Source organism: Heteronotia binoei, chromosome 8, assembly GCF_032191835.1.
Source record: "Heteronotia binoei isolate CCM8104 ecotype False Entrance Well chromosome 8, APGP_CSIRO_Hbin_v1, whole genome shotgun sequence".
Lineage (NCBI taxonomy): Eukaryota > Metazoa > Chordata > Lepidosauria > Squamata > Gekkonidae > Heteronotia > Heteronotia binoei.
The window spans coordinates 25,595,887-25,623,441 of record NC_083230.1 but is presented as its reverse complement, the minus strand read 5'-3'; the positions used below and the strand labels follow the sequence as shown (position 1 = coordinate 25,623,441).

At 44.1% G+C, this 27,555-nt stretch overlaps 1 protein-coding gene across 1 annotated transcript in view; it reads right to left on the bottom strand.

The window, feature by feature from the left end:
• SLC13A1 (solute carrier family 13 member 1) overlaps positions 1–27,555 on the bottom strand; it is an 87,167-nt gene that overhangs the window by 10,008 nt on the left and 49,604 nt on the right. The window contains exons 8-11 of the mRNA XM_060244547.1: positions 13,877–13,996; positions 9,796–9,894; positions 9,601–9,702; positions 891–994 (exon numbers count right to left, since the gene is read on the bottom strand). Coding sequence (XP_060100530.1) covers positions 891–994; positions 9,601–9,702; positions 9,796–9,894; positions 13,877–13,996 — 425 coding nt within the window. The remainder of the gene's footprint in view (positions 1–890; positions 995–9,600; positions 9,703–9,795; positions 9,895–13,876; positions 13,997–27,555) is intronic.

Genomic DNA, 27,555 nt, shown 5'->3' with positions numbered 1-27,555 from the left:
TTCAACCATAAATCCCATTGAGTGTTGGGTAGTGTTGGGTAGTGGTTGGTGTCTTACAAGTTCTGAGGACATCCAGGTCCCAATCCCTATTCAACCATAAATCCCATTGAGCAACATTGTGCCATTTACTGCAAGTGATCATAAGCAGGTCTCCTTGGAAGTTAAGTCACATTTTATTCAATGGGGCTTGTAACCAGGAAACTATTCTTAGGATTGTAGCTGCTCTAGCTTACTTAACAGAATTCCTGCAAAAATAAAACAGAGATTCATGCTTCCCTCAGCTCCTTGGTGAAGGGGCAGGATAAAAACGTGATGGATTTACTTAGCTATACATGGGAGGAAGCTTCAGACTGGAGCCAGCCTTCCTCACAACATACTAATTGAGCTTTAATACTGTGACGGGGACTCCCACTGCTGATGGGTTCCCTATTCATTTGAATAGGAGTGAATTCACATGTATGGCAATCAGCACCTCCACAGAACCTCCATTCCTCTGCATTCTTATAATAGTTCTATGTTTGTACTATAGTGCAGGGGTGGCCAACGGTAGCGCTCCAGATGTTTTTTTTGCCTACAACTCCCATCAGCCCTAGCCATTGGCCATGCTGGCTGGGGCTGATGGGAGTTGTAGGCAAAAAACATCTGGAGAGCCACCGTTGGCTACCCCTTCTGTACTGTAGTGAATACAGAGCTCTGAATCAGTGCACATGAATGCTGATGTATTATTCTAACAGTCTAGCCATGACTAGTTTATGACACATAAATTCAAGCACAAACACATTGAACAAAATTGATGCAAGAATTTTTGGGGGGGGGCGGGGGGGGAGACTCAATATCTTGGAGTGATTTCATTTGAACTTATTTTTCATTGTCAAGGAAGTATACTTAACTGCTTTCTCCATTTGAAATTTTAGACAGTGTTTTTGCTGGAACAATGAAGAAAAGGAGGCCAATGAGTAACGCGGCTGTTGAATCTGTAGCAAATCCTGGGTATCTGAGGAGAGAATTGAATATTTCATCAATAATCTCACTGCAATAGGAAAATGAATTATTCTCAGATTCTTCAGCCAGTTTAGAGAGCTATCTCATGGTGATGAAAACCAGCTCTAGTTTTTTTCAAGAAAGTATTAATTATACTATCCAGATTGAAAAAATGAGAAACCAGCAGTTTAGAAATGAGAACCAGCAGAAACCAGTTCATTTATCATAGGAGGAGCTCTGTAGCAGTCTAAAGGAGGATGGAGGCTTTTATTGGTTTCCAAGACTTACAGGAAAAAATGTTTTGCTTAGATCCATCTCTGGATCTGAAAACCTCTCACACAGCATCTTCCCCACTTGCTAGGAAAAGCAACACCTCTCACACAGCATCTTCCCCACTTGCTAGGAAAAGCAACACCTCTCACACAGCATCTTCCCCACTTGCTAGGAAAAGCAACACCTCTCACACAGCATCTTCCCCACTTGCTAGGAAAAGCAACACCTCTCACACAGCATCTTCCCCACTTGCTAGGAAAAGCAACACAGGACCCTTCACCATGGAAGAATAGGATAGATAATCTAAGACACTTTATATTTGCATTAGGAATAAGGCCTGTTTTGAAGAAAAATACAGCAGGTTCTAGAAAGAGGCTCTTGGTGAGTGCCTTCTCATCCTTGCTGTCTTCTCACCCACTTAAGTGAAGGCATTCACTCCCTCCACCCTTGGTGTCTTCCCACCCACTCACCTTCTCACTCCCCTCCAACTACCACCCACCCCCAAACCACCTCTTCCTCTCAAATACCCTCGCACCCTTGGCACACCACTACTTCCCCATCCATGACACTGACTCCCCCCACCTTTGCTGTCTTCTCACCCATCCCACAGCTGAAACAGATGCTGGCTTCCCCCTCCCATATGTGTGTGTGTTTCCCTGTGTCTGTGGTGGCTCAAAGCCCTGATAGAGGCTCAGAATGGAGAAAAAGAAGAATAATTATTGGGGGGGGGGGAAGAGTGCAGGGGGACATGACAACAGTCACACAGATGCTGAAGCTCAGCATTTCTTTCATTTGCAGTGCATTTTTGCCATCTTTTCTTGTCATATTCAGCCTTGTGATATTTAGCATGAGCATGAACTTGTGTGAGCCAGGTTTTTTTGTGCCTGGCTTGGTTGTGTTATGGTATACCATAGAGTATGTGCCTCGACATGACCATTTTCTGTAGGGGGATTGATCTGACTTCAACGTTCCATCTCCTCCCCCCCCCCCCAACAGCCTCTACCTAGAAAAAGTAGCCTTTCTCCACAGTGGGGACCAAAGCAGGAGGAAAGGGACCTCAGTAGGGTATAACGACACAGAGTACATCCTGCAAAGTAGCCATTTTCTCCAGGGGAACTGATCTCTGTCACCTTGGTTGCCTAGCAACAGCCTCTGGCTAGCAGCTTCCCCAGTGGTGCAATCCTTGTCTGTCTTGGGGTGAGGCTGAGGGGAGGAGGGAGAGAGGGATTAACAGGAAAGAGATGGCAGTCATGGCCTCTGAGGAAATGCTCCTGGCAGGGCCAGGCCTTGCCACCTAGTCACATTACAATGGTGGCAGTGACTCCATGGCCATTTTGGCAGCCTTTGAAGGCTGCATGTGCTGGGAGGTAGTCCATGTGGGTTGCTGATGGGGTGGCAGAGGTCTGTTGCTGGCAGCAGCCATATGCCTTTTGTGAGGCCGCAGTAGACGCCTTTCTGACAGAGAGGACACTGAGAAGTATTGGAGATTTGTCTGTTTCTGAGATAAGACTGTTTTGGTGGTTTGTTCAACATTTCTTGGGCCTGCAGTAGGTGGGGCAGGGGAGTCAGCCAATGGGAGGCCAGGGACACTGACTGAGTCATGATGGGCCAATCGTTTATGGAGAGCCAATGGGAGAACTCCATTTGGCTACCACCACAGGGGAATTATTATTCATGATACACTGAGCCAAGAGGAGGGTCCACAGCTCCAGAAAGTATATTTCTTTTGCCTTGTTTGAAAACCACACTATTATAGAAGTTTTGTGACATTATAGCTGTCGTTGGCCATCTCTATGTTGCAAGGAAAAAGAGAAAACCTCTTGGATTGTGGTTGGACTGTGGTCCACTAAGGCAGGAGTCCCCAGTGTCAGCCTGTGAGTACTTTTGGAAATTTCAGAACTGGGAGGGAGTGCCACCACAAAATGGTTGCTACTGGGACTCAGGCCAGGCACAAAAGGATGGGTTTCTTAGCCAAGTATTCCCCCATGATGGAGGTAGCTGTTTCTGAAATGGTGCTTTCTGCAGACATGAAGGTGATGCCTCTTCAGTTCTTCTGAAGTACCTCCTGCTTCAGTGAGGCAGAGGAAAACCAGGAGTGGCTATCTGCTTCTGAGGAGAGATTGTTTGGGGAAAGAAGTAAAAAGGCACCAGGAAACCCACTGTTGGCTGCCACTGTATCCCAGGTACCATGTTAGGGATCACTGCTCCTTCATGAAAGCATTTAGAAGCCTTCTGTATATTTCATTATATTAATGTTATATACTAACTATATTTTATTTAAAAATTAATAGAACAAAAGGCAAAAGAAGCAATTACAATATTTTCAATTGATCTAAAGTGTGTTTTATTTTATCGTTTCAGAGACATATCTAAACCAAATCAGGGGTCATCCCTGCTGGAACTTCACTGTAGGTTCTAAATGACAGTTTATGATTCAAAACTGGGGCAGGGGAACACCATGTTTCTCTGATCCATCATCTTCAATAAGTACATTGAGAGACAACAGTCAATTGCTGCTCTTGCCTTGGCTAGTCTGACACAACAAACTCATCTCCCAGGCACTTGGGCCTTAGCTGCAGTTCTTAATTTGAGTTCCATCACTTGGAAAGGCTTCACCTCTCAAAGCTTTGTCTCTCTGTCTCCCCCCCCCCCCCACACACCAGAAACTTGCCTAGTATCCCCTTTATCCCTACTATTTCCCTCCAGTCACTGCCAAGCCCAATTTCCCTCTTTCAACAAACTGCCAACAGTTATGCAACACATACAGATTACCGTATTTTTCGCTCCGTAAGACGCACCTGAGCATAAGACGCACCTAGTTTTTAGAGCTGTTTGTGTGACTTTAGAGGCATTTGTGTGAATTTTTTGCAGTATTCGCTCCTTAAGACGCACACACTTTTCCCTCCACTTTTTTTTTGGGGGGGGGGGGAAAGTGAGTCTTATGGTGCAAAAAATACAGTATATCAGATCTGCTGATTAGAGCGGGCTCTGCAGTAGAGTGTGTCTGGTGAGACAGGAAATCACTACCTGCTTCAGGGTGAGAAGGTACATGGACAGGTAACGTTTACTGCATAATATGTTATTCTATCCTATGTAAGCTGGAAAATATTTCCATAATTGAAGGAAATAATTAAGGTTAACAAGGACTGCTGTTGCTTTAATTTCATCGAAGCACTGATCTACAACAAGCAGCCCCCCATTTGGTGTAACCATTGATTTTCCAGTGAAATCTGACGAGATCCCCTCCACCCCGGTACAACTACAAGCTTCCTTGAGAGCGGTCTGAAGGGATGGATCTCAGAAATCTTCGCTGCCTCTGCTGCTGTCTCAAGCAATTGCTGAAAACTGTAGGATTTAGGGTGCTGTAACATAAAATAGCTGCAGAATGTTTTGCAGGCAATAAGTTAATCTGAAATAAGAATGAGAAATAGGAATCTAGCCAACCTCAGATGAACTATCTTGTTCAGGTTCTAACAATCACAGCTGTTGCTATGGTAACCACACTTTCCAGGAGTAAGTGTACATAGTAGTTTGTTGTTTGCATTGGATGAAAGTGAAATCAAAAAGGGGCATTCCTAGGTATAGGCAATATGTAAAATATTCTTGAGTAAAATGATTACTGTATAGAGATGAGACAAACAGCTGAATTTCTCTATGAAATCATCTTAGAAGCTGAATAGAAAGGATTTCTACTGAAGTCTCTAAGAATTAAAAACCTCATTTGTTATGTGTTCTTATGTGTACAGGGAAAATTTTAAAAATGTGCAGAGACCTAAGTTGGACAAGATAGACCCTGAAGGTCTCTTCCAATGCTATGATTCTATGTAATTTAGAAAGATCTATAAAGTAAAAAACAGAGATGGACTTATACCTTATTATTGTAAGGACGTTTAAGCTGGACATATAACACTCTAAAACAACCAACTCAAATGCAAAGTGATGCATGCTCACATTTAGTTAAAATGAAAATGGATTGGAGAGAACCACAAAAGAAGCATTACAAAGATTCACACTGTTTGGTGCCTGAAAACCAAGATCCTGTAAAAAAAAAAAAAAACAACAAAACATGCCACTTCGAAGGACATGACTGTTAAATTGAAAGCAATTGATTGGTAACTGCTTTTTGGAAAAAAAGATCAGTATTTATTTTGTCAAGACTCATGTACTGTGGAATCTTTTTGGTATCCACACTGTGTGGCCATTACATGTGCTTCTCTGATCTGCAAATACATCAGTAGGACTTCTTGGTAAAGGTTCAGTAAATATCACAACCCCCCCCACATTAATACAGTTTTGAACGCTTCTATTAGTTTGGAGATAGAGGTTAAATAAGTTCGAGCCATTATACTTACGAAACCCCCCCCCCCCCACATTCCACAGTCCACTAAATAATTTACTGGGCTTTAGGCATATTGAGGTGCCTGCATATGGTAATATACATTTTTAGGTTTGGGAGGCAACAATTTCTGCACTAAGACAGCATAGCAGTAAAAACAATGAGCAACAGACATACTGTCTCAGTTCTGCTTCCTAGAAACAACTCAGAGGAACTGTAAAATGTGACAGAGGAGAAAATAACCAGAGTGGATTTGTTATCCTGATGAAGTAGCACAAAATAGATGATGGGAAGTGGAACCTGGCAACCCATAAGAAGAATCTGGCTTCTGGAAGGTTATCAGTTCCCATCCCTGGCATCTCTTAACGAGAAGACTCAGGTAGTAGGTGATGTGAAAGTCCTTGACCTAAGACTCTGGAGAGCCACTATGAATCAGAATAGGCAAGACTGACTTTGATAAGCCAGTGCTTTGACTCAGGCCATTCCAATACAAGTGCAAACCTCTGCATTGGCATTCTTCAATAATTGAAGTTTGTAAAACTTTCCACACAACTATTACCCCATGTTTTCCAGATCCACTTTTCCTACTATTTTTTTCCCTTTGGATCTGAACTCACAGTTTTCCAGTGAGGAATTCCCAATTTCAAATTTTATTTCCCACTGCTCTTTTGTGTTGTCAGTGTCACCTCACCATGCCTCCTGCCCTCCCATCCACCCCCCTCATGTTGTCTCTTGAATGAGCCACTAAAATTTTAAAAGAATAATATTGATTCTGTTACAACACAATTTTTTAAATTATAATATAGCAGCATTATAATGTTGGGACAAAATGAGCAGCAAGGTTTCAGGTAGCCTTCTCTATACAATTACCCATCTTTTCCCATTCCCTTTCCTTTCCTGGCTGGAAAACTAATTAATTTTCTCAGCTGAAGAAATCCAGATGAGAGAATCCCCTTTTGTTTCCTCTTGCAGTCACAAAATAGGCATTTCTCAGCCGGCTGGGAAATTATGTCACTGCTCTCATCATTTATTGTCCGTGCTACTGTTGTAATTTACGAGATGGATGGAGTAACTAGTAGGTTTGATCTCTAGCAACCATTTTTCAAGTACTGATGCCTATTTGCATTAAGCATAGAGAACACAAATGCACTGGAGTGGTAATAATGCCACACACTGGATTGCAGCTTTTTATTATAAACTCAAAACTGGTTCTCAAGAGCCCTGTGGCGCAGAGTGCCAAAGCTGCAGTACTGCAGTCCTAAACTCTGCTCAAGACCTGAGTTCGATCCCCAGTGGAAGCTGGGTTTTCAGGTAGCCGGCTCAAGGTTGACTCAGCCATCCATCCTTCCGAGGTCGGTAAAATGTGTACCCAGCTTGCTGGTGGGGGGGGGGGAAGTGTAGATGACTGGGGAAGGCAATGCCAAACCACCCCGTAAAAAGTCTGCCATGAAAACGTTGTGAAAGCAACGTCACCCCAGAGTCGGAAACGACTGGTGCTTGCACAGGGGAACTTTCCCTTTTCCAAAACTGGTTCTACCCATTGACTGTAAAACTTAAATGGCAGATATTTAAATTATCTGAGGAAGCAATGTGTGCTGCAGATGTAAGAGTTACAAGGAGATGACTGGATGACATACAAAAATGTGATTTACAGTGCAATCCTAAACAGAGACACACCCTTCTCAGCCTACTAACTTCAATGGTCTTAGATGGAAATAACTTGGTTAGGCGTATACTATTATACTTCGATAGTAAACAGGCTCACTTAATTTCAGATTATAGCAGCACTAACTTCCACTTAAAAATACTTAAGATTGCCACTTTAGGCACATCTATGTTTTAATTGTTTACACAACTGCTTCTTGGGTTTGTTAAAAATGACATGCCGTGGCACTCCCAAAGCATCCATCCTTATTGGAAGTAATATATTAATTGGCTCGATGGGATGGGAAGGGTATAAAGTTCACTTGTACAGGCTATTGATCTAGCTAAACTTAGTATTCTCTACTCTGATTGGCAGCAAGTTCCCAGGCAGAGAACAGTCCCCCGCCCCCCCCCCCAATATCTGCTATCAGGGATCCTCAAATTGGAGATGCTAGGGACTGAATCTGGAACAGTCTGCATACAAAGCACATGCATTATTTTAGATCATCCTCTGAGGAGATCTTAGAAACCTGTAGCAACAATTTTGGTTATTTGAGCTGTGGTCACATGCTGTATATATCACTGTCCTTTAGGATGTTATAAACTATGGCTAACTTGGGTTGCTTCCATGTCAGTGGGAGGCAATACAATTGAAAACATAATGCTACCAGCTAACCTGAAAATGGCAGTCAACATTTATGGAACAAAATATTTGAATGTACAAGTTTAGGTTTTCAAATCTGATCAGCAAGACTTGAGTTCTGGCGTTTATAAATGGGAATCGCTACAACATTTCAGCTACTTACAAGCTCAAACCCTTTAAGTCATAAGAATTTTTTCACAGACATGAGTGGTTGCATTTTCCGGTAATGGTACTGATCACATCTGATGATGGGTTAGATACCATGGAAATTTTCCCCCATGGAGGAGGAGAGATTGAATTTATACCCCACCCTTCACTCCGAGTCTCAGAGTGGCTTAGAATCCCCTTTATTCCTTTCCCCACTACAAACACCCTGTAAGGTAGGGGCGGCTGAGAGAACTCTCAGAGAACTGCTCTTGAGAGAACACCTCTGTGAAAACTGTGGCTGATTCAAGGTTACCCAGTAGTTGCATGTGGAAGAGTGGAGAATCAAACCCAGTTCTTCCAGATTAGAGTCCGTGCACTTAACCACTACACCAAATTGGAGCAATTTTTCCCACTGCAGACCACCCGCCCAATGCTGTACCTGGGGGTACCCTGTCCCCTGGAAGCAGCAATTTTGGGCATTTGGGGCTGCAGTTGGGAGGGGGGAGAAAGCAAGTGCTGCTCCACCAATATAAATCACTTCCATCAGCAGAGATTTACCATGGAAAATCATGGATTTACTTACCTTCTTATCCACCTTCTTTCCCAGTTATTTTTACCAAATTCTAGAAATTCTAAGAACATGTGCTATTTTATTACTCATGCTGCATACCAAAAATAGGCAACTTTTTCATCCCAAGTGGCAAAATACATCTGCAGCATCTACCTGTGAAAATGTTGGGAGTACTGGCAAACAAAATGGTCAAAGGTTGAACATGGACAGACACACAAGGAGTTATACCCAGCGGTGCCTTCAGAACCTCAGGAGCTCACACCTCAATCCTTTAGGTGGAAAACTAGCCCTCCATGCCAAGTGAAGTGGCTTGGCATTTTTGCTCTTCAGCACAGAGGATAGTGGTTGCCTACCCCAGTTCTTTGCAATGGCTATTTTATTCAGTAGCTTAAAAAAAACCAAAAGCACACAACGAAAAAATATTAGCAGCTCATCTACACTATCTGTATAGTATTTAAAGAGTAGGCTTCCCAACCCTCCCGCCCTGGCGGGGGACCCCAGGATTTACAGCCTCTTTCCCCGCTCTCCAAAAAAACGGAAGCGGGGGGAGGGGGGGAAACGGTGCCAAGGAGCGTGGCGAGCCGCCCCATCTCGGAGGAGCAGCTAAGGTGAACCGGAGAAGAGGCGGCAGCAGCGCAGCGGCATCGCCCGCTCCGCTCCGCCTCTGAGGTGAAATCAGAGAAGGGGAGGGTGGAGGGAAGGAAGACATTTAAAAAGGTGTGCCGTCCCTTGAAATGCGATGGCCAAAACTCCCGTTGGGGTTCAGTGATGCTTGTCACACCCTTGCTCCTAGCTCCACCCCAGTGTCTCCTGGCTCCACCCCCAAAGTCTCCTGGCTCCACCCCCAAAGTCCCCAGAGATTTCTTGAATTGGACTTGGCAACCCTATTAAAGAGGTATTTTTTCAGTACCATCAATGCAGAGTGATTCAGAAGACCAAGTGATAATGGAAACTCCTCAGAACACAAAACATAGCCCCTGGGCATTTCCAGACATATTGACTTACTCTGAGAAAAGTGAGGCCCAACCAGGAATGAATCCAGGATCTCTAGTAAACCATAACAGGGCCATCAGAAAGAACAGGATAAGGGTGATGACTTCTGGGTAGCTGCAACAGAAGCACAGTGAATGTGTTACCGTCGCTTTTGCATTAGCTTGCTTTGGCATTGTCTTAATAGTCTCTTCTGTTGCTTAGCCTTACGTGATGGGTCCAAGTTTCTTGTATTCCTCTTCAATTACTTGTGCTGAAGCTAGTTCCCTGGCTGTCTTTGTTTTGCCACACTGGAACATTTCCTTGAAACTGAGAGGAAAATGGACAGTGAGAATAATGGTCAGTCGTGGTAGCCATGTTAGCTTATGTGCTCCCTGTGACATGCCATCCCATTGCTAGGATCCAGAAAGCTACTCAGACAATATGATAGGAACTTTTTTGAAAGGCAGATCCTTCTGGCCTCTTCTTCCAAATCATGAATGGCTTTTAGAACCCATCCTCAGTTTCAGTGCTGGCTCCTCATGTTAGAGATTCTTGTTTTGATCGACACAGTTCAAAACTCCCTTGAATATGTAGAAGGAGCTACAGGGTTCTTTGGATTCAGGCCACAATGGTTTTTGTTTTTTTGTTTTTTTAAAAAAAAACAGAAATAATCAACATTTCATAATTCCCATTAGATATCACCTTTTTTAGTTCTTATATTTTCAGAGCTCCTATTTCACATAGGGCGTTTTCGCACTCACCTTCAGCCGGCGCGACCCCCCTCTTCACCGTGCAGGATCTGCATGGATTTCGCACATAAAGCCGCAGAGCAGCCGAAAGAGCCGGAAACTCCCGGCGCAAAAGCCGCGCAAACGGAAACTGCTTTTTGGCGGTTTACGTTTGCGCCGCAAAAGCGCCGGGAGTTTCCGGCTCTTCCGGCTGCTCTGCGGCTTTACGTGCGAAATCCGCGCAGATCCTGCGCGGTGAAGAGGGGGGTCGCGCCGGCTGAAGGTGAGTGTGAAAACGCCCATACTGTGATATCCTCTTAATACACAAAGTTGCCATTTTTTTTTGTAAATAAAGCAATTTGTGTCTTTTGTGTAATTATGTTTCAATTGTTCTAAATATATTGTGTATATTTATTGTTGTAACTTGCAGTTGAGGGTGGGTTAGAAATCTAAACAAACACTGGAACAGTTCCTTGAAACTGGAACATAAATGCTTCCCAGCTTTGATACATGTTATCAGAAAACCACCTTTGTGGTAGGTATTCATTTGCATGTAAAACCTGAAAATACCTGCATTGTCATATTGATGAAAAATGGTGGCCAAACATACTGTCTTGGTATGAGGGGTAAAAGTACTACAATGTAACAAACGGAACAGAGTTATATATACATTCTTTTGTTTGGGCAAATCAGGCATTTTTGTGCACAGTATTTAGAGTCATCGCACAAAGACATGAAATGCAAACGATGGTGCCTGGCATGAGCTTCTTGAAGCATCAACAAACCTAGGCCTCGGCTGGGTGTGGAGCACATGAGATAGTTTCTGATTCAATCTGTACTTAAAAAGCCTAAGTAGTTTTAGAGAAAATTGTTCTTTACCTGGGAACTCCAAGCGTTGCTGCCAGTCAGAACTGACAATATTGAGCAAAAGGGTACAATGGCCCTACTCAACACAAAGATGCTTGATATGGTTACTTGTTCAAGGTTCCAGTCTGTGCTGGGATTATTGCAAAGACACTCCCAGTATTGTGGAAAAATCTTTAAATCCAGTGAAGTTGGTAAGTACACCTAAAATCTGGTGCATGGGGTGATAGATCTATTAAGTCTAACCATGGTTCCCTTACTCTCGTTGTTTAGGATATGTAATTTACATTTTGTCTTGATTAAAGAGTTCCTTTTCCTTGGTCCAGACTAGGCGTCTCTCTGTCCTTTCCCCTGAGGAGAAGGCTCCATACATCAGTCCAAGAACAAGGAGAAGACACTTAGCTATAGTGAAGATTTTCTAGCTGCACACGAGAAGAACTTTCCATATATCTTACACAAATATTTGTACCTACTTATGTCTGCACTGTATGGATATATATATACACACACACACCCATACAGTATAATATTTGCATGTACACTGATTGTGGTATGGGGAAAATAATTTGAGACATATATATAATGTACATATATATATACACACACACATTATATATATATATATATATATATATATATATATATATATATATATATATATATATATATATATATATATATACACATTATATATATATGTCTCAAATTATTTTCCTCCATACCACAATCAGTGAACATGCAAATATTATTTTGGACTACACTGGTTGATTTTGAGCTTATAAAATATATGGCTTCTCATGACTAAGACCATACCACCAAAGACTGAGCAGTCCTGCTTGAATGCAGTGCAGTCTTTTGGGTAGCAACTATCATGAATTTTCATTAACAAAACCTAATTCTAATCTAAAGACAATATCACATCCATTTCTATATTTCAATGTACAAACACTTCTAAATCTGTGGAAGCAATATCTAGAACCAGGCCTCCTGAACCTTTCTGAGAGTTCCTCCTCCTCCTTTTAAGAGTTCCACTTCCTTGTCCATTGAATAGTATGTGCAGCTCCATAACAATCTCTGGATGAGCTCCACCACCTATTTTTCTACAAAATGACCCGTGTCTAGAACATTGTACTTTCTATGACCATCTAAGACCCTGATTATAAGCACACTTGCTAATGAAATTAATTCTTTGATAGGGTGAAAGAAAGTTTACCATCATCATTTGGGAAAAGCCAGCTTTGCAAATAGGAATGGGCACAAACCAGCTCACAAATTTAAGTCTGTCACAAATTTGGGCCAGTTTGTGGTTTGTGAAGCAATGTCTGCAAACTGAAGTCTCACCACAAACTTCCACAAATTTTAAGGCAATTTGTGGTGCCTTGCAAAGAGCAGAAAACAGGGGTTTAAATGGCTCTGAGCAATTTAAATTCTCTGCTTTCTGTTTTTCATGAAAAACAACCTAGTGGTGGGGAGCAGAAAGCAGGTATTTAAAGGACTCTGAGCCCACTTTTGAGGAGAGCAGAAAGTGGGGGATGAAATGGCTCAGAGACATTTAAACCCCTGCTTTCTACTCCCCATGAAAAGAGGCTGGGACCAGAAAACAGGGTCATGAACTAATATGAACTGTATTGGTTTTTGGCTTGGTCCGTGGTTCAGCTATGAACTACAAACCAAGTTGAACTGCAAAAATTCAGTTTGTGCTCAACCCTATTTGCAAATTAGTTACTTGCCTAGAAGATTTTCTTACCACTCAGCCTGCCTACCAGGGCTAAAACCAGCATCATGCAACAAGGCCTTAGGAGGGGACTCCCCTCTGACAACTTTTAGAGCTCCATGATTTAGCTAATTCTTCTCTTTGTGACTGTTGCCTACCTGTCTACTCTGTCCAAGTCAGTACCAGTAGTAAAAAGGAACAGCTATCATTGTTCAAGCTGCCCACTCCCTCTGGGTGGCAGTGGAAATTGGATCCACAGGGATAGGGCGATTTAAGAAGGGGGCCCCATTGAAAGTGTCTTGAGTGAGGACCGCTAAAACCAATCCTGCTTTCCAAATATGTTTATGTTTATTCATGGGTAGCATAAAAGAAACCAATTCCCATTTTTGTAACATATCCTCTTCTGATCCCCCTTAAGGTGATTCTCACTATGGCCAACCAGGCAAGTAGCTATTTTCAAGGCTATATATTTTCATGATGTAACAGGAGTTCTTGAAGGGTAAAAGTTTGCATCACTGTTGGAACACTGTATAACAACAAGGTGTTTTATAGTTAATTAAACAACCGTACAGCATTTTTGTGAAGGAAAATATTAAGCATGTGGAGGGAAAGCAGCATAGTATAGCCTGATCTCATCAGATTTCAGAAGTTAAACAGAGTTGGTACTTGGAAAGAAGACCACCAAGGAAGGCTTTGCAGAGGACGGCAATGGCAAACTTCCTTCGCTTCTCACTTGCCTTGAAAACCCCTTGCTGGAGTTGCAATAATTCAGCTGTGACCTGATGGCACTTTATACACACACAAAGTATTAAGTGCATTGGGGGAAGCGCACAATCTTGCTAGTGATGTTATGTGACAATGTGCAACTATTCTGAGTTTCCAGATGTTATTATGCTGCTTCTGTATCAAATCTGTGTGGTAGCGCATATACTACATATAATCTGCAGGGAATTGAGGGCTAGTTCCAATGTAGTTGTGTGGGATACATTAAACATTTACTTACTTGAAACCTATGAAAAGCCACAGAAGCCAAACCCATGAAAGCAACAGAATAACAACAGTGATGGGAATGCAGAGAATAAACCAGGATCCAAAGTTGATGCACTGGCAACGTGGGTACCGTCTGAATATAAATGAAAATGAGACACAATTTAAGACAGGATAATAACTCAAGAAAAGATCAAAAGAATTTCTTCCTTGAATTTTAATATCCCCTGAAACTGCCAGGTCAAAACTGCCTGTTTTCAATGATGCACGGTTAACTGAAATCTAACAAAACATTCAATATTAGCATACTCTGTTAAACGATACTACACTTTCCCAGATCTTCCAAATTCTTAACGTACGAATAACTTCAGTTTTATAGTTGTGGAACTGAAAGACTTCAGAGATGTTTTTCCTTCACTTTTGTCAACATAATACTTGTCTAGAGTAGTAACGAAAGGAATCAGGCAAACAGGATTTCTCCCCAGCAAGCACTAATGCTACAATCACAAAGCGAAAATGAAGGTAGCAAGTTTGAAGCTCTCCAGAAAGTCCATACTCCCTCACCTTTGGACAAGATCTCATTGTGAAGCCTTCTAAATCCCCATTTGGCCATAAGCCAGTTGAAACAGGGAAAATGATCCCCCGATGGCTAGATACTTCACAATTGCTAGGCATGGCAAGCTTTTGAAATAACAATTAAATTACACTTCTCTCAAGATAGATCCAAGTGGGCAGCCATGTTGGTTTGAAGCAACAGAACAAAGTTGTAGTCCAGTAACACCGTTAAGACCAATGGAGTTTTATTCGGTGTACTAAAAGCATACTTCCATCAGACAATGAAATGGGGTACAGTTTGCAGTGCTACATATAGCTTGTGGATAGTGGTTGAACATATGAACATATGAAGCTGCCTTATACTGAATCAGACCTTTGGTCCATCAAAGTCAGTATTGTCTTCTCAGACTGGCAGTGGCTCTCCAGGGTCTTCAGCTGAGGTTTTTCACACCTATTTGCCTGGACCCTTTTTTGGAGATGCCGGGGATTGAACCTGGGACCTTCTGCTTACCAAGCAGATGCTCTGCCACTGAGCCACCGTCCCTCCCCATGGTTAAGCATGCAAAATAGTACAAAGTTGGAATCCAATGGCAAGATAGTGAAATTAACAAATTGAAAGAATAACAGTTTGCTCTGGATAGTATAAGTCGAGCGGGGAAACAGCACAAGCAAATAAACTTGTAGGAACTGGAGAATGTAGGAGCTGGAGCAATAGAACAAACTCCGAGTTTGTTCTGTTGCTTCAGATCAACATGGCTGCCCACCTGGATCTAATCAAATCTATCTTAGAAGGTTGTTATGAGGATAAAATAGAGATAGAGAAAACGATATATGCTGCCTTGAGCTCCTCAAAAGAAAGGGTAGAATAAAAATGGCATAAATAATAAAATCTTTAAAATCACATGAAACAAACTGCAGAAAAAATATTTGCTGAAGTCATTGCATCCGCTTTTGAAATCTTAACACTATTTCCTTGTTAGCACTATAGTGTATTGGCAAGAAAATAACTTCAGTATCATTGCCTGCTTATAACAGTAAAGCAGACCATAAGCAGACATTGCCTCATACAATTCTTTCTCACTGTTGGACAAAAGGCCTTCTGAGGGAGGGACGTGCAGGCGATTCTAGTGGGAACAGACCTTTGGGGAGCAAATGCCATCCCTGTCAGAGGCTTAATGCTTTGACAGGAGTAATGCATGTCAAGTTCCCCTGTGTGCAGCAATTTCCTCTGCATGCCAATAGCCTGAACTCATCATGCTTGAAGAGCCAGAGATCAACAGCTTAACAAACAATGGGTTTTTCTATAATGAGAAAAGGTTTCATTCAGAGGAAAATGCTTGTTTGGTTTTATTACGCTCGCCCTGGGACAAAGGTGCCAAAATTTGATTGGAGCACTGAAGTGATATCTATTATAGGTTTCTTCTTTTCAGAGATGCTATGTGTTAATTTCAGTCAGAGACTGGGAAAGATGGAAAGGTAGAGAGTGAATTTGCTTCTTGTCTGCCATCCTACCCTTTCACTCTCTACCTGACCAGTAAATAATGGACATATTTATGTTACTGGGGCAGGCAACCTTTTTGGTCTGAAAATAACTGTGGGGGCTTCTTCCTACCCCTCCATATTCATTGCACTATTTTCTCAGCTGATGCTCCCTCTTGCTGCAGTGATGAAACATGGCTAAATCTCTGTTTGCCTTCTGCAAGTCAGATGTATGCTCCAGCCTGAGAGAAGAGAACCACATACCTTTAAAAGAAATAAGCAGAATTAAGAAAAAGAAGGTTCGTGAGATGGTATGGCTGGATTGTTTACAGCAAATTGGAATATGTCTACTGGATCACTTATGTCCACATACTTGTTAATTCTTTCAAAAAAAAAATCCAAAACTTCAATGTTGGTGAGAAAGGATTTCTGTGTACAGGAACCATGCTAATTCTTCCTCATTAGGATTTGTTTTTCTATTAGCTTAATCTTTAACAACAGTTACTACCTATATCTGGAACACGCATTAGGCTAACTGTCTTGTAGTCTCCTCAATTCCCTCTGGAATCTATTTTAAAAATACATTTTACATTTACATCTTAGTGACAAAGTGCATATTGTTGTTTCATGTGCGAGTTTCTTAAGAAACTAGAGCCAGTGTGTTGTTTTAGTTTTAATCTGCCAATTAGCTCTACAATGTCCTCAAAACTTTTTGCCATTCATTTTTCCTTCGAGAGTTCATTAGTAGTTGGTCGGTAGTGTAGGTAGTGAGGTCTGTTTTCATCAGCAAAATTGAACAGGGAGGAAGAATTAACCCTCCACAACCTAACTGGATCCTTGGCATTACGTCTATTAGCATTTCTGAGTCACTGGGAGGATCTAATCATGGGTTGGATCCAGCCAGCTTTTCTCCTCGTATCACCTAATTTCTCTCCTTACTGCAGCTCCAGTTCCACATGGCTTTTGTCAATGCAGGTGATCCCCTTCCACCCTTTTTCAGCAACGGAAAAGCTGTTTGGATGCGATTCAGTCTATGCTGACTCACGGGATATTACATTATTCTTTTCTCGCTTGCCAATATAAGGATATGCTTCGAGGATGTGTTTGTTGCAATGTGGTAATGCTCTTGTAATTAATGTGTATACCTCCTATAAGTTACTTTATGCTAATTATAGTGAGTAATGTTTTTTTATGATTATGCCAGCACCTTATTTATTTGTTTGTGTGTATGCAAGTAAAACAGATTACGCTTTAGGGCTTGAGGCTCAAACCCCATATTGGACCAGCCCACTTGGCTGGCGCTAGTCATCACAAAGCATCTGGATTACACTCCTACTGCTTGACATTTCATCAGAAATGTGGCTTTGCAATGTGAGATCAGAGATTTATCATGTCCTTGAGACAGCTAGAGAACGTTAAAAGTTCTCTAGGGCATGGTAAAGGTGTTGCCATTCAGAGATATGAACTATCTATCAGGAAGAAATGTCATATAAAAGTCATATTTTGGTAAATGCATTATGTCAACATTAAAGGGTGGAAATTAGAGCTAACTGGACCTGAGTACCAGAAGATGTCTGCTGCCCAGTGGAGACAGTTACAAAGAAATGGGAGGGCTTCTAATGTCCTGGCGCTACTGGTGAACCTTCTGATGGCACCTGGGTTTTTTGGCCACTGTGTGACTGACTGGATGGGCTATTGGCCTGATCCAACATGGCTTCTTTTATGTTCTTATAAACATAACATGTTTTAAACATAAGAGCATGGCCAAAGCCCCGCTGGATCAAACTAGTGACCAGTCAGTTCCTCTGAGTCTACACAGTATTCCAAAAGAGGCAACTCCATAGGGGCATTACAATATTATCTGTTTCATTCTTGATCCCTTTCCTAATCATCCCTAACTTAAGAGTTTGTCTTTTTTCACTGCTGCAGCACATTGGGTTAGAATAGAAGAGAAGCCATGTTGGGTCAGGTCAATGATCCATTCAGTCCAACACTCTGTGTCACATAGTGGTCAAATCCCAGGTGCCAAACTCTAGAAGTCCTCCCATTGTTGCTCTCCAAGCCCCAAGAATACTGAGCATCACCCTGGAGGAAATGGCTACTTTGGAGACCAGACTCCCTTGCATTAGACCCCCCCCCCCCCAAAAGAAAGAAATCTCTGTGCCTGATGGAAATGTGGAGGAGGAGGAGGAAATGGAGGCAGGGAGAGGCTATCTTTATGGGATTCTTCTCTCTTAAGGAATGTTCATTCCCCGCCACAACTCTCCCTCTTGGAGTTTTTCCCAACACTAGAGCTATCCCTTCCCAATGCAAGGCAAATGGCTCCAAGCAAAAAAACCTCTGCACACTGCCCCTGACTGGGCACTTGGTAGCATCCTTCAGGCTGCCCAGTGAGATGGAATTTTCCCTTCTCTTCTCCCCCCTGGTCCAACTTGGGATGCTGCGAGGGAGACCACTCCCCACATCCATGCTGGTCCAAACTAGGTGGGAATTGGTGGGGAAAGAGGTAAAGCTGAGAAAGGGAGCCACCAAAGCAGCTGTCACAGTTGCCATCAACTCCCACCTTATCTTGCTCTCGAGCCTGGCTTCCCCTGTCACCTGGGTTCCACTGCTTTTTCTTGGCTGTCATTGTCCAGAATGGCATGGGGGGGGGGGAGGAGAGAGATCTGTGCTTCCTTCCACTGGTCTTGAAGTTGGGCAGCCCTTTCCCTAAGCCCCACTGGCATAACTCAAGCTTTCCTTTCTCTCTCAGTATGGACAAAGCAGCAGCAACAGTCAAGGACTGGGGATGAGGTGAAGCATGGAGTCCTCTTCCCTGATCCAAGCTAGCAACCACAGTGACACAGCAACCCTGGGCTACCACAATCCCGCCCCCACAGCCTGAAGTTAAATGAGGAAAGTGCAAAGCAAGAAAGTGCATCCAAACAGACTGGAGTGGAAAGCTCCAAAGGTGGTGGGAGTTAGTGAATGCCTGGTGGTAGACCTGAGCAGGCAGGAACCCGAAACATGGCTTCCTTGCCTCCCAACACAGAGACTGGCAGGCATTATTGCAGTGGGGGGTGCTCTCTAAGCAGCAACTCCCAGCATCTGAATAATTTCCCTGAGAGAAGCATGGCAAAGAGGAGCAAAGACCCAAGTGTGTGCTCCTTTCCTCTTTCATTCAGGATCTCACAACCCCACACTGCCAGTTCCAAAGCACTAGTTTTCAGATGGCACATTCACTTTCCCTTCTCAGCTGGAATGAACCAGGCATGGAGGAAACCGTCATTGCTGGTGGGTAGGCTACTGACCACCTAGGTGCAGAGGAAGCCAGATGGCTGGGCCAGCTACAGTGCATAGTCCAACAAGGCTTGGGGGCTGCATAGGGCCAGCAGCCAGGGCCTCAGAAGCTGCCATGGTCCTCCTCATGGGGACTGCCCAGGCTGTTTCCTGCCTGCCTGCTCTCAGCCCCCTCCCCTCCTACCCTTTGCCCAATGGCTGCCCATTATTTGAATGGAAGTGGAGCTGGGAAGGCAGCCAGTGACAACAGGGAAGAGGGAGAGGGGTATGACCAGATTGCAAAAAAGGGGGGGGGAGAGGACAGAGGTGCTGACGTTGGAGAGGAAAAGAGCTGGGAGCTCAGAGGTTGTGGATCAGAGCACTAGCAAGGGGGGAGGGGGAGGTTGCTTGTGAGCCAGATAAGAGGACTGGATGGGCCTGATTCTTCCCACAGGCCATAGGTCTGACACCTCTGGTCTAGTCAGTTTCATTGGAAACTGATCAGAAGCACAGGGGTGAAGGAGAGTGGAGCCGCAGTCTCTAGTCAGTTTCAGTGGGAATTAACCAGAAGCACAGGCCGCTGGGGAGAGTGGAGCTGCAGCCTCTAGTCAGTTTTACTGGAAACTGACCAGAAGTGAAGGGGCTAGGAAATCATGCTGGCACCAGGCTGTCTGGAAAAACAAAGCAAACACAAACCAAATAATATGTTAAGAAAAAAGGCCAGTTCGTGTGCAGCAAGAACAGATGAACCAGTTCAGAATGAACCACGAGTCAGGCATTTTTAGCACAAATCATGATTCGTGGTTTGGCTCATGCCCATCCCTACTTGGAAGTCATTAGAACTATTATAGGATGAAACGTTATGTTCAACACACTGCTGGTTTTATGTGACCAACCAAACAGAGATTCCCATCAGTGATGGTTCTCCCTGGAGAGAGGGATGGCTAAGGAGATTGTGAATTCTTTAGGCACATTTCTTGCTTGGTTTTTCAGTAATGCATAAATTTAAAATGATCTTTCTTTGACTTTAGAGATTTGGACTCATACTGTTCCGATACTACAGAGGCTAACTGGAAGCCTGTTCTAACACCTCCCCTTCCATCTCCACCTTCTGTCATGGTTGCGGTAGTGTTATTTGCATTAAAAAGAATCTGTACCAAGTTGACTTATATTCACAATATTGATAATGACAAAAACTGGTTTCTCAAGGCAGGCCTTGGGATAAGATTATCACTCTGCAATAGATTTTTTAAAAAAACAAATCTTAAGAACATGCTCAAGATTTGAATTTTTTACCTCTTTTAAGAAATGAAGAGTCCAGCTGAATTACTGCTGAATGGAACAGAGTGGGACAGCTGTAACGTAGATGCTACAGACCCTTTTGGTATTAATCCTTGATATTCCTTTTTCAGATGTCCCTTCATCTGGGCATTGTCATTTCCTCTCCCAGCAGTTTGTTTATTGCTCTTCTGACATTACTCCCTTATGCCAGTTGCAACCCAGAGAACACATCTGTTTCTGGTTCAGTTGTCCTCCCTACTTTTTGGTCTGCAGGATAAAAAGCATGGAGTCTGGCTCGCTGTTGTAGTTGCATGGAAGGGGATGGTCCAAAGAGTTAAGAGTGAAATAAGTAGTCTTACAGTGCACTCTTAAACAAGCATTGGGAGGGAAGATGGCTCAGTGGGAGAGCATCTGCTTGGTAAGCAGAAGGTCCCAGGTTCAATCCCTGGCATCTCCAACTAAAAAGGGTCCAGACAAGTAGGTGTGACAAAAACCTCAGCTTGAGACCCTGGAGAGCTGCTGCCAGTCTGAGTAGTCAATACTGACTTTGATGTACTGAGGGTATGTATAAGGCAGCTTCATATGTTCATATGTTCATTACATCCTTCTAAGCCCTTTGACTTTAATGTACCTAGAAGGGTGTAACTCTGGTTAGGCTTGGTCACAGTGGTTAGGTTAGTCACAGTGACTTCTTCTTTAGTATACTTAAAGATAGCACATGTTTTCTGGGTTGCAGTCTGGCAATCCTTAGTTCCTTCAACCCTCATGAATGGATGTGGGATCCCCAGAGAGTTTTATTCTATTAATCTTGTTTCATGACACTCTTCTATCAATCATATTTTGTATAGGAGAGCTTGGAGAAATGGGGGAAATGATGACTTTGGGGACCTTTTCTCATACATGATTTTGTTATCATCCGAAGAACACGAATCTGGTGCCAGGTCATCTAAGGCAATCACCTATTGGTAACCATCCCCGGAACAAAACCTGCCTGCCCTCCTCTGATTGCTGAACTTGGAATTGGAGTGGCTTTTGCTGCATCAGACAAATCCTCTGATTCTCTAGAAAATGCAGAGAACTTCACAGGCAGATGGGAAGAAGTCAGTTTCTCACTTTGTATTGCAACGTAGAGAATGTTTTAATGTGCTGATGTTTACTGCCTTGGGAGGTAATTGGGTAGAAAGGTGGCAAAGAAATGCTTTAAATAAATAAAGCAAAAGCAGAGACTGGGACTTTCACTGTTTCCTTTCTCTGAAATCTCCCTCACCTGAGTTCTTTGCATATTGATGGCAAGCATAAATAATGGCTGGCTAGTAAGCCAAGCAAAAATCTGTTGTACCCTGTCTATGATCACAATCCTAAAATCCAACAATGTAGGAATTCAGTATGACCTTTAAGACCCACAAAGACTTATTCAGAAAGCAAGCTTCCGTATGCATGTATACCTTCATCAGACAATGGAATGGGGTACAGTGAGCAGAGCTACATATAGCTGTGGGCAGTGGTAAAGAATGCTAAGTGGTACATGCATATGAAAACTTACATTCTGAATAAAACTTTGTTGGTCTCCAAGGTGCTACTGGATTCCTACTTTGTTCTATTGCTTCAAAATGGCAGCCCACCTGGATCAATCCTAAAATCCACTCTGGGATATGCTTCTATAGAAGTGGAGTCAGATATATGTTTGGTCCTTATGCTCTTGGCATGTATTAATAGACATGTTCTGTCATCTGAAAAAAAATATCCAAGGGAAGGGAGCATAAAGTCACCGTTCATGTTCAGGTGCAGAATATCTCTGACAACCAGATGCAGGATGACAAACAGAATAGGGAGGTATTCCTTGTATGTCCTGCTAGTACCTTCCCAGAAGGCATTTAAACTGGCTGTAAATGGAAAAAGAACTTAAAGGGACATTGGTTTGATCTGGTATAGCAGTTATTATGACCTCCAATATACCTTCAGTGAAAATAGTGTTGCATACCAGTGTTGCATTTATTTACTTATTTGGAATTCTTTTTATGCCACTCCTCAACTGTAAGTTCCTGAGGCAGTGAGCTTGGAGCTTCATGTTCATGATTCAGGAGGTGTTACCAAACCTTGGGTAATAGCAAAATGCCATAGGATGTTATTTGCTCAGGAAAGAAGCACATTTTGCTCTGACAGGATATTTATTCCCTTGACTTTTTCCTTCAAAAATGCTTGAAGACTTCACCTTGTATTTTCTTGTTTGATAGTTTGTATGCTTTGAGTTTTGTTTTTAAAAAGCATAACTATGATAAATTCTTATGTGTAAAATCCGGTGTGTAGTTATGCCATTTTTTACAGACTACAGGAGACAGACAGACAATATTCCTAGGTTTGGCTTTTTTTTTTTTTTTAGCAGATTAAGTATTTGAGACTCACCGCCAAACTGACAGGATGCTTATTGATACTGTGATTGCTGTCATTTAGCATCAAGGGTAAAAATTGAAATTGCCTCAGATATAATAGGGACAAAGCCAAGCGACTCTCAACTGACAGCTGAGAGCAAAGTGTCTCACAACCAAATTGTGCTTCCATTGCTTCTGAGTAACTGCATGAGAAGTTTCACTGGGGGTGAAACTTGTGAAGAAAAGCACTTTTAGTCATGATCTTACTTTTGTTATTTGGCCATTTTGTTCTGGATAATGCACCCCAGTTATCATATTACATCTCGATGGATTCATAATTGCAGCATGACTTTAAAAAGGTCAAGGAGATAGACAGTTGGGCAACAGACATGGATTCTGGAGGCCTTCCTTTAAATCTACTCTCTTTCTGTCTGTCTAGGGGATTTAAATCTCTGCTTACTTTTAGAAGCTCAGAGAAGCATAACTGATTCTGCCATCTCTATTCTGTCTTCATAAGAGCTGAGAATGTGCAGGCTTCATGGCAGAATGGGGGTTTGAATTTAGGACTCCCAGTCCCTAGTCTTACACTTGAACCACAACACCACACTGGCTTTCATCCAGGTAATGTTTTGAAGCCTCATTTAGATAAACGGGTATGACAATCAGGCCTCAGATTCAGCAGGAGCTCACAGGAGCGCATCTCCTGAACCTTTCTGAGGGTTCCCACTCCTTCCCACCTTGCCCACTGGATAGTAGGGGCAGCTGCATAACAATACCTGGATGAGCTCCACCACCTATTTTTCTACAAAACGACCCCTGACGACAATCACATTTAACTCCATTGAAAGCAATGGGAGTTAAATAAGCTTAACCTTGATAGGACTGTACCCACTGTGGTGGTGTGACACAGGGCTGATATCAAAGAAAAACAAGATGAAACTGTAAAACATTTTGTCATCGACCATGATTATATCTAGTAAACACTCTAGCATTTTTGTTTTGTGGACACTTGATCACCCTTACAAAACCTGTGACTCCCCACAGTTGCTAACTGCTTAATGGACTCTGCATTTTTCCTGATGACTTGAATTTTAAATAAATACACAACACTGTATACATCATGCTTTTTATGGCCCCTTGAACCTGTTGTTTCATTTTTCCAAAATTCCTACATAAAATATTTTATTTATTTATTTATTTATTTTGTGATTTCTATCCCGCCCTTCCCAACAAGTGGCTCAGGGCGGGTTACAACATAGGAGTCTAACATAAATAGGAATTAAGTGTAAAACATTTAAATTCAAACATTAGACCATTTAAAACATTAAAGCATTTTAAACATTTAAACAGTTAAAACATTTAAAACATTTAGAGGCAGCGAACATCCAATATAACTGCGCGCAGTTTCTTATACCAGCTAGTCATAGGCCAGCCGGAAGAGGGTTGTTTTACAGGCCCTGCGGAACTGGGTAAGGTCCCGCAGGGCCCTCACCTCTTCCGGCAGCTGGTTCCACCAGGAGGGGGCCATAGTAGAAAAGGCCCGGTCCCTTGTCGATTTTAAGCGGACTTCCTTTGGCCCGGGGATGACTAGGAGATTTTGTGTTCCCGATCTCAGCACTCTCTGGGGAACGTGCGGGGAGAGACGGTCCTTCAGGTAGGCAGGTCCTAGGCCATATAGGGCTTTAAAGGTAATAACCAGCACCTTGTACCGGACTCGGTAAACTATCGGCAGCCAGTGCAGGTCCCGGAGCCCCGGCCGGATGTGCTCCCTTCTTGGGAGCCCTAACAACAGCCGGGCCACGGCATTCTGCACTAGCTGTAGCTTTCGGGTTCGGCACAAGGGCAGCCCCATGTAGAGAGCATTGCAGTAGTCCAACCTCGAGGTGACCGTGGCATGGATCACTGTTGCTAGATCGTCACGTTCCAGGAAGGGGGCCAGCTGCCTTGCCCACCTAAGGTGAAAAAATGCGGACTTGGCAGTGGCTGCTATCTGAGCCTCCATCGTTAAGGAGGACTCCAATAGTACCCCCAGGCTTTTGACCTTGTCCGCCGCTATCATCGGCGCACCCTCAAAGGCTGGTAGGGGGATTTCCCTCCCCGGGCCCCGACGACCCAAGCAAAGGACCTCTGTCTTCACTGGATTTAGCCTCAGCCCGCTCAGTCTGAGCCACCCAGCCACTTCCTGTAATGCCCGGTCTAGGTTTTCTGGGGCGGAGACTGGTCGGCCGTCCATAAGTAGATAGAGCTGGGTGTCATCAGCATACTGGTGACAACCCAGCCCATACCTTCGAGCAATCTGGGCAAGGGGTCGCATATAGATGTTGAATAACATTGGGGACAGAACCGCCCCCTGAGGCACTCCGCAGTCAAGCGTACGCCTCTGGGATAGTTCGCCCCCAATCGCGACCCTTTGTCCCCGACCTTCGAGGAAAGAGGAAAGCCACTGTAAAGCCAGCCCCTGAATCCCCGCGTCGTCGAGGCGGCAGGTCAGTAACCGATGGTCGACTGTGTCGAACGCAGCCGACAGGTCCAACAACATCAGCACCGCCGAGCCGCCCCGATCCAGATGCCGTTGAAGGTCATCCACCAGGGCGACCAACACCGTCTCCGTCCCGTGACCCGGGTGGAAGCCGGACTGGAGTGGGTCAAGGACGGAAGCATCCTCCAGGAAAGTCTGTAACTGCACTGCCACTGCCCTCTCAATAAGCTTGCCCAAAAAGGGCAAGTTTGAGACCGGCCGATAATGCGCCAATTGGGCCGGGTCTAAAGTTGGTTTTTTAAAGAGGGGGCGGACCACTGCCTCTTTGAGCGGCGTTGGAAAATGCCCTTCCGTCAGGGATCTATTTATGATATCCCGTATAGGATATCTAAGCTCCCTCTGGCAAGATTTAATAAGCCAGGAGGGGCAAGGGTCCAGATTACAAGTTGTTGGGCATGCAGATAAGAGGATCCTGTCAACTTCCTCCAGGCTGAGAGGGCCGAAGCCATCCAGAACACAATCCGAAGACAGGCCCGGAGCCTCGGTTCCACTAACTGTCTCAAATATGGCCGGGGGGTTGGGGCGGAGTGACGCGATCTTGTCCGCAAAGAATTTCGCAAAAGCCTCACAGCCAATCTCCAATTCAGTAGAATTTGGTCTGCCTTGTGGCAGTGTCGTAAGGTTCCGGATTATATCAAACAATTGTGCCGGGCGCGAAGTTGCGGACGCAATCTTAGCCGCAAAGTAAGTTTTCTTTGCGGCTTTGATTGCCATCTCATAGGATTTCAAACTCTCTCTATAGGATGTTTGAGTCACTTCGTCTCGAGTACGCCGCCATTGTCTCTCTAGTCGTCTGAGCCCCCGCTTTTGTTGCCGCAACCCCTGGTTAAACCAGGGTGACGGCTTTAAACGGGGGCGCAGAGGACGCCTAGGTGCGACCTCCTCAATGGCCCTAAGGAGTCCATCATTCCAGGACTCTACCAAGCCATCCAGGGAGTCGCCAGTGGGCCAGACATCCCGTAGAGCCGTTAGGAACCGTTCCGGGTCCATCAGGCTCCGTGGGCGAGCTAAAATACGCTCTCCGCCTAAACAGGGTTGGGGTGATACATCCACACGAGCCTTAAGGGCATAGTGGTCCGACCATGGCACTGCTATAGTAGCAATATCGTCCACTAAAACTCCCACCACAAAGACCAGGTCTAACATGTGTCCCGCCTGATGAGTGGGCGTTGTAACAACCTGGGAGAGTCCCAGTGTCGCCATGGATGACACTAGGTCCAGCGCCTGACTGGAGGCCGCGTCGTCAGCATGGACGTTGAAGTCTCCCAAGACCAATAGCCTAGGGCACTCCAACGCCCAGCCCACCGCCGCCTCCACCAGGGATGGTAAGGCGCTGGCCGGTGCGTTAGGCGGTCGGTACACCAGCCAGATCGCCAACCCCTCCCCAACATCCCACATCAGGCCGGCACATTCAATGCCTGGAATCTCTGGGGCCGGGAGTGCCCTGAAGGAGTAAGCCTCTCGTATGAGCAATGCCACTCCTCCCCCCCCCCCGCCCGCTAGTCCGGGACTGGTGAAAGACCGAGTATCCCGGGGGGGTCATCTGGGAGAGAGTCACGGTCTCCCCATCCCGCACCCAGGTCTCGGTCACGCAAGCCAGGTCCACATCCTGCTCCAGCAGGAAGTCCCGAAGGACCATGGTCTTATTATTGATGGACCTGGCGTTACATAACACCAGTGATGGAGGCGAGTACATTCATCTGGCTACACTACCTGTCACCATCGGGATGGGACACAGGCTGGAAGGTGGCCGAGCACCACTATTTGCCTTGTGGGTAGGGTTGCCAAGTCCAATTCAAAAAATATCTGGGGACCTGGGGGTGGAGCCAGGAGACATTGGGGGTGGAGCCAGGAACAAGGGTGTGATAAGCATAATTGAACTCCAGGGGAGTTCTGGCCACCACATTTAAAGGGACAGCACACCTTAAATGCCTTTCTTCCATAGGAAATAATGAAGGATAGGGGCACCATCTTTTGGGGCTCATAGAATTGGACCCCCTGGTCCAATCATTTTGAAACTTGGGGGGTATTTTGGGAAGAGGCACTAGATGCTATACGAAAAATTTGGTGCCTCTACCTCAAAAAAAGCCCCCCCCAGAGCCCTCAATACCCACAGATCAATTTCCCATTATTCCCTATGGGAATCATTCTCCATAGGGAATAATAGATTGCCCAATAGACATTTCCCTCCCCCCCCCATGCTTTTTAAAGCGG